This window comes from Zingiber officinale, chromosome 1A (genome assembly GCF_018446385.1).
Source record: "Zingiber officinale cultivar Zhangliang chromosome 1A, Zo_v1.1, whole genome shotgun sequence".
NCBI lineage: Eukaryota > Viridiplantae > Streptophyta > Magnoliopsida > Zingiberales > Zingiberaceae > Zingiber > Zingiber officinale.
This window is the reverse complement of record NC_055987.1, coordinates 5,152,071-5,163,234: the sequence shown is the minus strand read 5'-3', so window position 1 is coordinate 5,163,234 and position 11,164 is coordinate 5,152,071. Positions and strand designations below refer to the sequence as shown.

At 35.7% G+C, this 11,164-nt stretch overlaps 2 protein-coding genes across 3 annotated transcripts; one reads left to right on the top strand and one right to left on the bottom strand.

The window, feature by feature from the left end:
* The first annotated feature begins 380 nt into the window (after positions 1-380).
* LOC121996118 (chaperone protein dnaJ 20, chloroplastic-like) lies at positions 381-938 on the top strand. Its single transcript, XM_042549959.1, has one exon. The coding sequence runs from the start codon at positions 381-383 to the stop codon at positions 936-938; it is 558 nt and encodes a 185-aa protein (XP_042405893.1).
* Positions 939-6,283: 5,345 nt separating this feature from the next.
* On the bottom strand, positions 6,284-9,737 carry LOC122016305 (protein DETOXIFICATION 17-like). Of its 2 annotated transcripts, XM_042573557.1 has the most exons (6): positions 9,581-9,737; positions 8,526-8,716; positions 7,946-8,046; positions 7,068-7,168; positions 6,919-6,979; positions 6,284-6,561 (listed from the first exon to the last, which is right to left on the bottom strand). In XM_042573557.1, exons 1-6 carry the CDS (start codon positions 9,665-9,667, stop codon positions 6,404-6,406), a joined length of 699 nt encoding a protein of 232 aa, XP_042429491.1. In that variant the 5' UTR covers positions 9,668-9,737; the 3' UTR covers positions 6,284-6,403. The 2 variants fall into 2 exon arrangements, with proteins under 2 accessions (XP_042429491.1, XP_042429500.1); XM_042573566.1 differs by lacking the exon at positions 7,946-8,046 and having other exon boundaries at positions 8,455-8,716.
* Positions 9,738-11,164: the final 1,427 nt, after the last annotated feature.

The window sequence follows — 11,164 nt, the reverse complement described above, 5'->3', positions numbered from 1 at the left end:
TGGATTCTTCAAAATCCGACCACCGACGGCGACGTGCGCCGACAATTTCCGCATATAAATCTATTAAAAGAGGTTCCAACCGTCACGCAAGGCGATAAGAAGCTTGCTGGATCCGGAAGAAGAGGATCTAACCGTCACGCACACGATACGGTGACACGTGTACTCGATCGGATCGACTCTTGTTGTCTCTAATTTTATTTTATTTTTTATTTTCGAATAACGAAGAAATCATTCTAGAAACCTTGCAACGCGTGATGAGCGCGAGGTCTCCCCTTTTCCATCTTAATTCAATCTCCCTATAAATCTCCCTGCCGTATCTGAAACTTCTTCATCATCTAAACCCTAAATAGAAACAAGATCACTAGATTTTCTCAAAGAAAATGGCAGCTTTGGCTCTTTCATGTCCCTCTAACTCCTTGTACAGATCTTCCTTCTCCCCAATCCCTGCCAAATCAACAGTGGCCGCTGCTCCTCGACTCAGGGTCTCGGCCTCTGCCGCCGCCGCCGCCGCTCCGGCGATGGCCACGATGTACGACCTTCTCTCCGTGTCCCGGACCGCCGGGCCCAGCGAGATCCGCTCGGCGTACCGGCGGGTGGCCCTTCGGTGGCACCCGGACGCGTGCCGCTCCGCCGGGGAGGAGCGCCGCTTCGCGGAGCGCTTCATGGAGGCGCGGGAGGCCTACGAGGTGCTCTCCGACCCCGTCCGCCGCCGCGACTACGACCTCGCCCTCTCCGGGGGCCGCTGGGCCTCTGCCGTCGGCGCCGCCACGGTCTTCCGCGAGGGGCGCCCTCGCGGGCGAGGATGCGACGCGGCGGCGTTTGGGAACTGGGAAACCCAACTGGACGGGCTCCGGCGGAGGTCGGACGTGGCGGATGCCGGCGGGGAGGAGGAGACGTGGGGCGGCCGCGTGCGCCGGGCCCGCAGCGCCGCCGTCTAGTGGATTGAGTTTGTGGCGGCGCGATTGGCATCGATATATTGGATGGCTCCGATCGAGCGAGTGATTCGAGAATTGATTTGCTGGAGGCGACTCGAGCGAAGAATCGACCTACAAATGTACAAAACGATCTTCAAATATCCAACAGATTCAAGACCATGAATCTACCAGTTTTTAGTTCTTTTTCGGTGTAATTTCCATCACCGAACAAATCAATCGATATGTAACTTCGTAATTTCCAGTGATCGAGAGGCTAATGGCCTTCCATTAACTGAAGTTTTTTTTTTTTTTGCCATAATTAAACTTTTTCGATCTTTTATTGTAGATTTTTGGCCTAAGTTTCATCGCCAAAAATTATCACCACTACCAAACCAGACCAAGTGAATAAAAAAGGGAATTTTACAATAACAAAAATAAATAAAATTAACAATTATATAAATATGTTAATTAATTGTAGACAGAAGATATCATTATCTTCATCTCTCCACGATGATAGATAATTTTTTTTTATTTTCTCTTTCTCTTAAGTATTTATTTTTTTTTTATTATATCGATGTATTACTCTCTCAATGATTTACCTCAAGTCGGACGGATTACCTACTCGATCTGTTCTTCTACCGATCAGGTTAACCGAATGTTGTTTCATTCAGACGATCGATCGGACATCGATTCCTCCGATCGATCTACATAGCTCTCTCTCGCTCGGGCGACGTGATTGAACCTATGAGTCCTGACGTTAATCGTTTGAACTTTGATCTTCACCATGATCGTTGATTCGTGCTAGATAAGCTCCTTCTTATTGTCGCATCATCTATTATATAAATTAATTTGATTTTAGATTTTTCTTAAGAATTGATTGTATTTGATCTAATTGTTAAAATGTAGGAGGAAACATCAATTATATTAGTGGAAATTATTATCAATTATTTTTGCATTTTGTGGTGAAATTGCAATAAAAAAAAGGTGAAGTTGTCGACCTTAGTAGCCCTATAGGATGACGCCACGTATTCTCAAAAGAGTGAATCAACTCTTCTTTGTATGGAAAAGTCAAATATCTATCAAGATATTTTTGTACCGACTAAGAATTGATAGATCTATTATAATAAATACACATGTATACATATATTAGCTACGTCAATGTAGGGGCACACATTTTGCGGAGAAATTGAATGCGCATTTGGCGGACTTTGTGGAGTACAACTTGACATCTACTTGTCATCATAATAAGTGTTTAGTACTACGTTGGATTTATCATCATAATAATTGCCCTAAAAATAATTTCCATTGTTATTTTATATTTCTTTTTTTAATCTTTTTCCCTGGCCTAAAAAATCATACAGACCACACAATCATAATGAGCAAGGATAAGAAATTTCAACGACTTGTATTGTGCTTTTACTAGGATCACGTTTACAACGAAACACTGCGTTGTCTAATTAATTAATGCTTCAAATAATTTAAATCTGATATAATATCGACAATAAAAACAATTTAATTGCCTAGGCATAACACAAATTTCAATTAATAAACTGTTAACTTAGTAACCATGGTCTTAAAACGAAACTCTAGTCATAAACAAAGTTTCGATCGACTACTTGAACGTTTTTGTCATGATTTGAGTAGAAAATTAGACTAGTCGAAGAGAAAGTTATAATTTCAAATAATTTGAAATGGTTTCATTGTTTGGACCTTGAGAGTTAGAGGAAGGAGTGAATAACTCACTTTGGTTCTTTAAAGTTGATTGGTAGCGGAAAATTTGAAGTAGAACATAATACCATCAATTTTACTTGATATACATCTCTTTGAGACGATTAATCCAAGGGTCACTTCGAGTTATCTATTTCTACTATCACTTCTACTTCTTGGACCATAACTGAAGGTGAAGAATTCTTTTTACAGTGAGATTACAAAATTATACAAATGAAATAGTAAATTGTTTGCTTAACTCTTGTTTGAAGATCTTGCAGATGGAAGCTTGATATTGAGATGAGCAGAGACTGATCATAGAATGGGTTGTACTGGGCTATAGCCCAGTCCTGTTTCCCAGCATTTTTTTATATAAAGGTTTTAGCTTTTTTTCATAAAGGTTTTAGTTTAGGCTTTGTGTGACAAACATCTCCACGGCAACAAGGCGAGTCAAGCAACTCGCGACGAGAGCCACGACGACGAGTCTCGTACTTCTTCAGTTCTTCTCTTCTCTCTATCTAGCCTCTTGAGATCGCCTCTCTTGCCGCGTCCGTCAACGCAAGGACGATTGAATCGCACGGCCACGCCGTTACTGGCGGCTCCTGCTTTTCCACGATCATGGCGCATCCACTGCCGTGGCCAAAGCAATGCAAGGCAGGTCTGACAAATCACAGATAAACGAATATGTGAAACATTGAGTGGCTGTGGTTTGTTTCATTGTTTGATAATCTTAATCTATTAAACAAATATGTAAAACACAGAAACAATGATTGGTCTTTTCTTTCTTTTTTTTTCTTTTTCATTTTTAGTCTTTTACCAATATGTGAAATGGTGAGGGGGTTTGGTTTGAAGGGGTTAATTTTGAAACAGTCAGGGGTTTGTTTTAAAATAGTGAAATAGAGATATGTGAAACACTGAGTGGTTTGTTTTACCAATAGGAGATATGCTGTCAATTTATTTAAAGTGTACTTGGTGGAGAACGGAGATGCTGTGAAATGAAAAAGGAAGCTATATTGAAATTATTATTATGTCTTATTATTCATTTGAATTTTTTTTCTTACCCTCATTTTTATCTCTTGTATTTTAGGCTTAAAATTATGAACAGTGTCATCTTAGTTGGGCATCGAAACTTACTTACTTTGGATTTTAATTAAAATAAGTAAGTTCTTTTTTATAATTTTGTTATTTTCTAGTATGAGTTATGATCCATTATTGTTTTAAAGTTGTTCTCTATGTAAATTATGTTATTTTTTGGGTTCCCTAACTTTTAGGGTTTTATTTTTGAATAAGATAGTAATTTATATCTTATCTCAAGATATTCTCATACAATTCATTATACTTTTGAGCCATTGATTAATTATTACTTGTTGATTTATATGACTGTTATTTTATTACTTATTTAGGGATATAACTTTGAACTATTTCAAAATGGAACATTAGTCTGTTGTAAAAAGAAAAAGGAAAGATAACCTCTTTCTTTAAGAAGAGAAGATCATCAAATTAATGAAAATACTTCAATTTCTACCCTACAACGCAACATCAATCTAGTAAAAGTCTTCCAATTCCTAGTGTCCAAATTTCTACTATTTTCCCTCCTAGTAACTACCATTAGTCATCTTCTACTTGTATTGAACGAGATTCAAGAAAAAGAAAACAGATATGTGAATATCATGTTAATGCACAAGATGAAATAAGGCGTTCATATCTAAAGATGAGATTTACCAACCAAATATGTTAGAGTATTTAGCTACAAAATTTGGAAGTAAAAATCATCAATTTCAGTAAAAATAGTTCTAGAAATTTCATTGGTTGAAATATTCGCCTTCAACAAATAAGGCATATTGCTTTTATTATTTTCTTTTTCTGAATGAAGTTAATTCATCTAATATCTCTGCATTGGTCAATAAAAGATTTGACAATTGAAAAAAAATAAATCAAGGAAAAACATGTGCACTTCTTGCCCATATTGATTCTGCAACCTCTTCGCCTCATACTATGTGTGAGAGAAAATTGAAAATTTGTTGAAACCCTCACAACATATTGATAATGTGATGCATGCTCAATCTCAAGAGGAAAAGGAGAATTTTTTTTTTTTACATTTGAGGACCTTAATTGTAAATGTTCACTGGTTATCACTTCAAGGTTGTGCCTTTAGAGGTAACGATGAATTTCTATCTTCATCTAATTGTGAAAATTTTCTTGAATTGGTAAAAGTTTTTGCAAAAATGAGTACAAAAATTAATGAAGTTATATTTGAGAATGCTCCCAAAAATGCCCAATATATCGCTCCAGAAATTTAGAAAGAGATTTTACATATTATGGCCAATAGAGTAAGAAAGATGGTTCGTGAAGAAATTGCAGATAAATGCTCTATATTCTTGTTGATGAAGCATGACATATATCTAAACGGGAGCAAATGCCCATTATCTTGAGGTTTGTGAATAATCATGGAATTTTGATAGAAAGATTTTTTTACCATGAAAAGTGTTAGTGATACTACCTCATTGAATTTGAAAAAAGCGATATCAAATGTTCTTGTTCATCATGATCTCCAGGTTAAGAAAATTAGAGGCCACGAATATGATGGTGCTAGCAATATGTGTGGTGCATGGAATGAATTTCAGACATTATTTCTCAAAGATTGTCCCTATGCATACTATGTCCATTGTTTTGCCCATCGACTACAACTAACATTGGTTTCTGCAACTAAGGATGTCAGTACTATTTGGAAATTATTTTCTCATTTGGATAATATTATCAATAGTATCACTTCTTCTACTAAGCACATTGTTGAGTTACATGTTGCACAGAGAAATGAAATTGCGTATATGTTGGCAATTGGAGAATGTGATTTTGGAAGTGAGGCCAATCAGATTACTAATTTGCAACGAGTAGGAAATACTTGTTAGAGTTCTCACTATGACTTTGTAAAAAGTTTGATAGGTAAGTATGCTGCAACTTGTAAAGTTTTTGAAGTTCTTAGTAACCATTCACCGAATGGAAGAGCTAAGGCTTAAGTTCGGGAGATTGATAGAAATATGGCAAGCTTTGAATTTGTGTTCATTTTACACTTAATGCATAAAATTCTGAGAACAACAAATACTCTTTGTCAAATTTTTCAAAGAAAATCTCAAAATATTTTGATTGTTATTACATTTCACTACAAGAAAAAAGCTAATAGACAACGCTTTTAAAGCGTTGTCTTTGTGCCTGAAAAAACGTTGTTAAAGGCACTGTTGTTAAAAGTCTGCTCAACGACAACACTTTTAAAGTGTTGTCGTTTGTATCAAAGACAACGCTTTTGCAACGCTTTTAAAGCGTTGTTTTTGGTAGAAAAAACAACGCTTTTGCAACGCTTTAAAAGCGTAGTCATATTTTGCAAAGACAACACTATTACAACGCTTTAAAAGCGTTGTTGTTTTTTACAAAGACCACTTTTTGCAACGCTTTAAAAGCGTTGTCGTTTTAAAGAAAAAAAATTAAAAAAATTTATTTAAAAATTATTATTTTTATAGTTACAGAACTATTATTTTTCTTGTACCATGTCTAGATTCAAATTTTACATATAATCAACTTAGCTAATGATTTCAAACTCATACCAAAATAATAGAATTTTGATATTGAAATAATATTAGTATTTAATTACATGAGAAGCTAGTAAATATCAAAATTAACACTAATTCTGTTTCAAAGTAGATAGTGATATTCACATATAAAACAAAAGAGCATAAAATAACTAGCCGACCTCGAAGCCAACAATCTGTTTACTTCTACTAGCTACACTAAAAAATTATTATCGGCTTGAGAACGGGACAAAACAGTACAGTAATTACTACCACAATACAGAAGAAGTAGCTTGTCTTTCTCAATCTATTACAGGAATAAGCAATTGGATTTTGTTTAGGATCTTTGTGAGCTTTGAACAGATTGAACAGTTGGCCTGAAATATAAACAAAAAATTACAGTCAATAGTTTGAACCAAAAAATTACTTCTACTAGCTATTTTCTATAAATGAACCAAAACTCATTACTCAGAAATGAAATGCGTGTAGAAAGAAAGAAAGCTTGCAGAAATGCAACATTTCTTCAAACTGCAGAAAGAAAGCTTGCAGAAATAAAACGTTTTCTTCTCTGCAAACGCTTTCTTGCAAAAAGCACTGTTGTTGCAGAAATGCAACGTTTCTTCAAATTGCAGAAATAAAGCTTGCAGAAAGAAAGTTTGGCTTGCAGAAAGACAACGTTTCTTCAAACTGCATTCTAAAATGCAGTTCAAAAAAAATCATCCAATGTCACTTACGATAATAAGGTTGTTCGGTTGAAGAACTTGCATTCTGTTTTACAGTTCCATTCGTTTGTATCTTCAATAGACACAAGATAATAATTCAGTAATAAATTAACAATAATACTGAAATACAACATACCTTATTCCTAGCATTGCATACTTACTTCCTTAGCTGATTGAGTCTCCATTGGGCTTGCCTTTGATACCTCATTCATAAAGGAACGTTCATTGTGAAATAGTTCTTCTGGAGAAACATCCACAAATGCTGCAGAATTTTACGTAAGACAATATGTCTCATACAGATAGAAGGTAAAAAACATAATATCTCTATGATAATTCTTTTATATCATGTCCAATGCCTTTAAATTTAGGACTCAAATGTTCTGTTTGCTACTCTGCTTTGAGTATCCCTAGCAGAGATTCAAACTAGTTTATTGGCTCCAACTAAACAAATTTTTGGGATTTAGTAAGGATGGTTTCTTTAACAAATTTAACACAGTATTTGGAAGCTTTGGGTTGTCTATTGTACTATAGCCAAATATGCTGTGGACACTATCCAATTTAATATGGTGTATTCACTAAATGTGATACCTTATTTAATTAGAACCACCAGCATTTCTATAACTGGACCTTCAACTATGATTTAGTTATTTGTAACCTAATCAAACGTTTCCTCAGCGTAACTCCATCATTTGAGTTTAACCCAGCTCAACCAATGGCAGGCTCAGAAAGGGTAGAAATGAAAAGAAAACATAAACCTGAGGACAAGCTGGATTAACTACGGATAGGTTTGGGACCCCAGAATAGTTCTGGGTTAAAAGAATGTACGTTTATTAATGCGACCTATACAAGTAACAGTTCTGGTAGCAAAAGCCATGACCTGAGTAAAAAAATGAAGCAACAACAGAAGTCTTTAACAATGAATTGATCTAGATTAAAGATTTATCAAATAATAAATATCACTGATATATAATTAAAGATTTAATTACACAATATTATACGAAATGCAATTAAAAGACACAAGACACAATATAGCTGATACCTAAGTTTTTTGAATGCCTGATATTGATGCAAATATTGACAACCATGCTATATTGTTCCCAGTGCCCACACAAATGACATAAGAGAAGCAAGTAGAAAACACTGCAATTGCAAATAGAATAATTTAGAAGACAATTTGAAATTGTAATGAAATAAGAATGTTTTTCAGTGATGTTTACTGGTTTGCAAGTACAATAATCACATTTCAAAAAATAATTCATTTTTCCATTAGTTATTTACTACTTTGTAGGTTCAATAATCATAGGCAATAAAGTGGAGATTCAAACATTGTGCCCAAAGTTAATTTAGAAAAAAAGAAAACAGTTAACTAATTTTGAAACACCGAGATGATTAGAATATGAGTTTAACTAATAGTGGAAAATTGTCAACTTCCTAAAGAAAGCTTGTAGAATTTTTAGTTTAACATGCTTGATAGACTTAAAGCTTGCCAAAATCTTGCATAAATAGACAACACTTTTTAAAAAACGTTGAGAAGTTAACAACGCTTACTTAGATCCAACAGAGCGGTAACACTTGTGATCAGCATCATTGGGAACACAATGTTCTGTGTCTGGAGGAACCTGTTATGACACTGTATGAGGCCATACGCGAAAAGGGTGGGAATCATCCATCGAGAATAGGCTCCAACTTCTGCAGCTATTTCTGGATCTTGACCAAACAGACTAAGAATTGAGCCTGTGTCTCTGCATGTGTATGCCCAGCATATGGTACTGCTTTGCTCCAAAAGCTTGCCCACACATAGTATCCAATGCTGTACTCATTCCCAGCTATGAAGAATAAGACATCAATTACAATATAAAAGAAAGCAACTACAAAAGCAGAACTCTACCATATCGCTTCTTGCAGAGCAGGATATCACTTCTTGCAGAGCAAGATATCAGAAGGCAAAAGATCATAAGAGTAGTTTGAGCATAAGTTCACGAAGAATCTGTTTACTCCAATGGTTGGAAAATCAAAAGATGAATAAGCACGAAGAATCCTATTTTCTTGTCTCATTTAGAATAAAACCAACTGACATCCATTGGATGTCCCTTACACAATTCCTTTTCCCTTTCATGTTGGTTCAATGAGAATTAATGTTCACACATAGTTCAGTTAGCATTGCATTTAGCCATTCACACCCATGAACCATGCTCATACACGAGCCAGTGCCCTCATTTGATTGTGCATTGATCCGAGATACTTGTGGTTTCCTCCATCATTTACGATAATTTTCTTGCAATGTAGATAGTGCATATATCTCTACTCCTTTTTATTGGTTAGGAAAACTAATTTCCAACAATCAAACTCACTCCAAACACCCAAATTGTTCTTGCTCATGGGTTTAGTGCGCATGAGGGCACTAGGGTTTTGCAGTTATGGATGGATAGGTAATCTTTGGCAAGGAGTGATTTGATTTTTACCCGATTTGGGCAAAACCAAAATGATGGATGAGAGATCTCATCGTTTTCACAAAACTGTGATATAGGGATTGCCATGGAAATCAGTAAAAGATTAAAACAAGATTGAAGAATGGAATGATTGAGTCGGTGAACTGGTTTTCCTAATCAATCAGACGCGAAATGTAAACATGTAGAAGAGTGGAGGCATGGATTGAAAATACTACTTGACGTACCAAGAAGCTGAAGCTAGTAACACCGGCGAAGGATGTGGCCATGGAGGCGCCGAAGAGAGCGAGCTCGCCGAGGTGGGCGACGAACATGACGGAGATGACCTGGAGAATGTTTTGCAACAAGCTGGCGGCGACAAGCGGGCCGGCCAACGGTTTAGGGTTTTCTACTCCTTACTTAGATCCAACCGTTTGTATTAATCAAGATTTAAATGAGAACTTAATAATAGACAACACTTTTTAAAAAAATGTAGTCATAGACACTAAAAAAAATCTAATAGACAATGCTTTTTACGGAGCGTTGTCTTTAACCTGTAAAAATCCCTAATAGACAACGGTTTTTAGAAAAGCGTTGTCTATTAATAAGAAAATAATGAAATAGACAACGCTTTTCACTAAAAGCGTTGTTAAAAAAAAATAGACAACGCTTTTTCTAAAAAGCGTTGTCATTTAAGTGTTGTAGAATCCCAATTTTCTTGTAGTGTTTGTCTCTACTACCAAACTATCCTTCAAGAACTTAGAGAATGTGGGTGGAAAGAATTTCTTTATGAATTGAAAGCTTTTTGTTCGAGAAATGAAATTGATGTACTTGACCTTGATTGTCCATATAAGATCGGTCATTTCTGTCAATGACCTACAATTGAGTATCATTACCATTTTGATGTATTTAATGCAGAAATAGATTTCATATTGATGGAGTTAAATACTTGGTTCAATGAGTCATCAGTGGAACTTCTTTCTCTTAGTACAATTTTAGATTCTAAAAATTTATTTGACTCAATTAATAGTGATGATATTTACAAGCTTGCAATGAAATTTTATCCCGAAGATTTCACAGATCAAGGCATCGTTGCTTTGGAGTATGAATTAGTACATTATAAACTTGATGGGATGAAGAATTTGAAGGTTTATACACTTTTTGAGTTGTGTTAGCAATTGACTGAGGGTGTGCGATCAAAAATTTATGTTATATTGACTAGATTGATTCATCTTGTTTTGACATTACTTGTTTCTACCGTTACTACTGAGTGAGCTTTTTCAGCAATGAAACATGTGAAGATGTCAGTTCGCAATAAAATGGACGATGACTTTCTTGAAGATTGTTTGATACTATATATATATAAAGTTAAGCCCCTCCTAATTCTAATTCCTGGATCCGCCCCTAGAGATGAGTATAAGAATAGCAATGGAATAGTATTGTCTTCTCATGCCTTATGCCCCTTTTTAAACACTTCAAAATCGGGTTGTTTCTCTACTTTTTGGTCGCCATCAATCGATTGACAAAAACCCTCAATCGATTACTAATCGTCTAACTATTCATTGAAACATCACTAACTCCAAATCAACGGCTGAGATTATCTCATTTTGAATCCCAATTTATTAGTGAGAATATTCAATTGATTTGACAAGCTTAATCCATTGATCAATTGATTTGGTAGTCATCTTTCCTCATGAAAGAAAGCCTGCCCACCAATCGATTGGGCAATCAATTTGCAACTTTTTGTGAGCTCGAAGAAAGTCTGCCAATCGATTGCCCAATCGATATGGCAACTGTTTGTGCTCTCGAAGAAAGCAGCAGAAAACTTGCCA

Coding starts and splice junctions, on each gene's coding strand:
- LOC121996118 (XM_042549959.1), top strand. CDS start 381: ATGGCAGCTTTGGCTCTTTCATGTCCCTCTAACTCCTTGTACAGATCT.
- LOC122016305 (XM_042573557.1), bottom strand. CDS start 9,667: ATGTTCGTCGCCCACCTCGGCGAGCTCGCTCTCTTCGGCGCCTCCATG. Junction 8,047..8,525: donor CTCATACAGTGTCATAACAG/GTTCCTCCAGAC, acceptor TTGCAATTGCAG/TGTTTTCTACTTGCTTCTCT. Junction 6,980..7,067: donor AGACTCAATCAGCTAAGGAA/GTAAGTATGCAA, acceptor TGTCTATTGAAG/ATACAAACGAATGGAACTGT.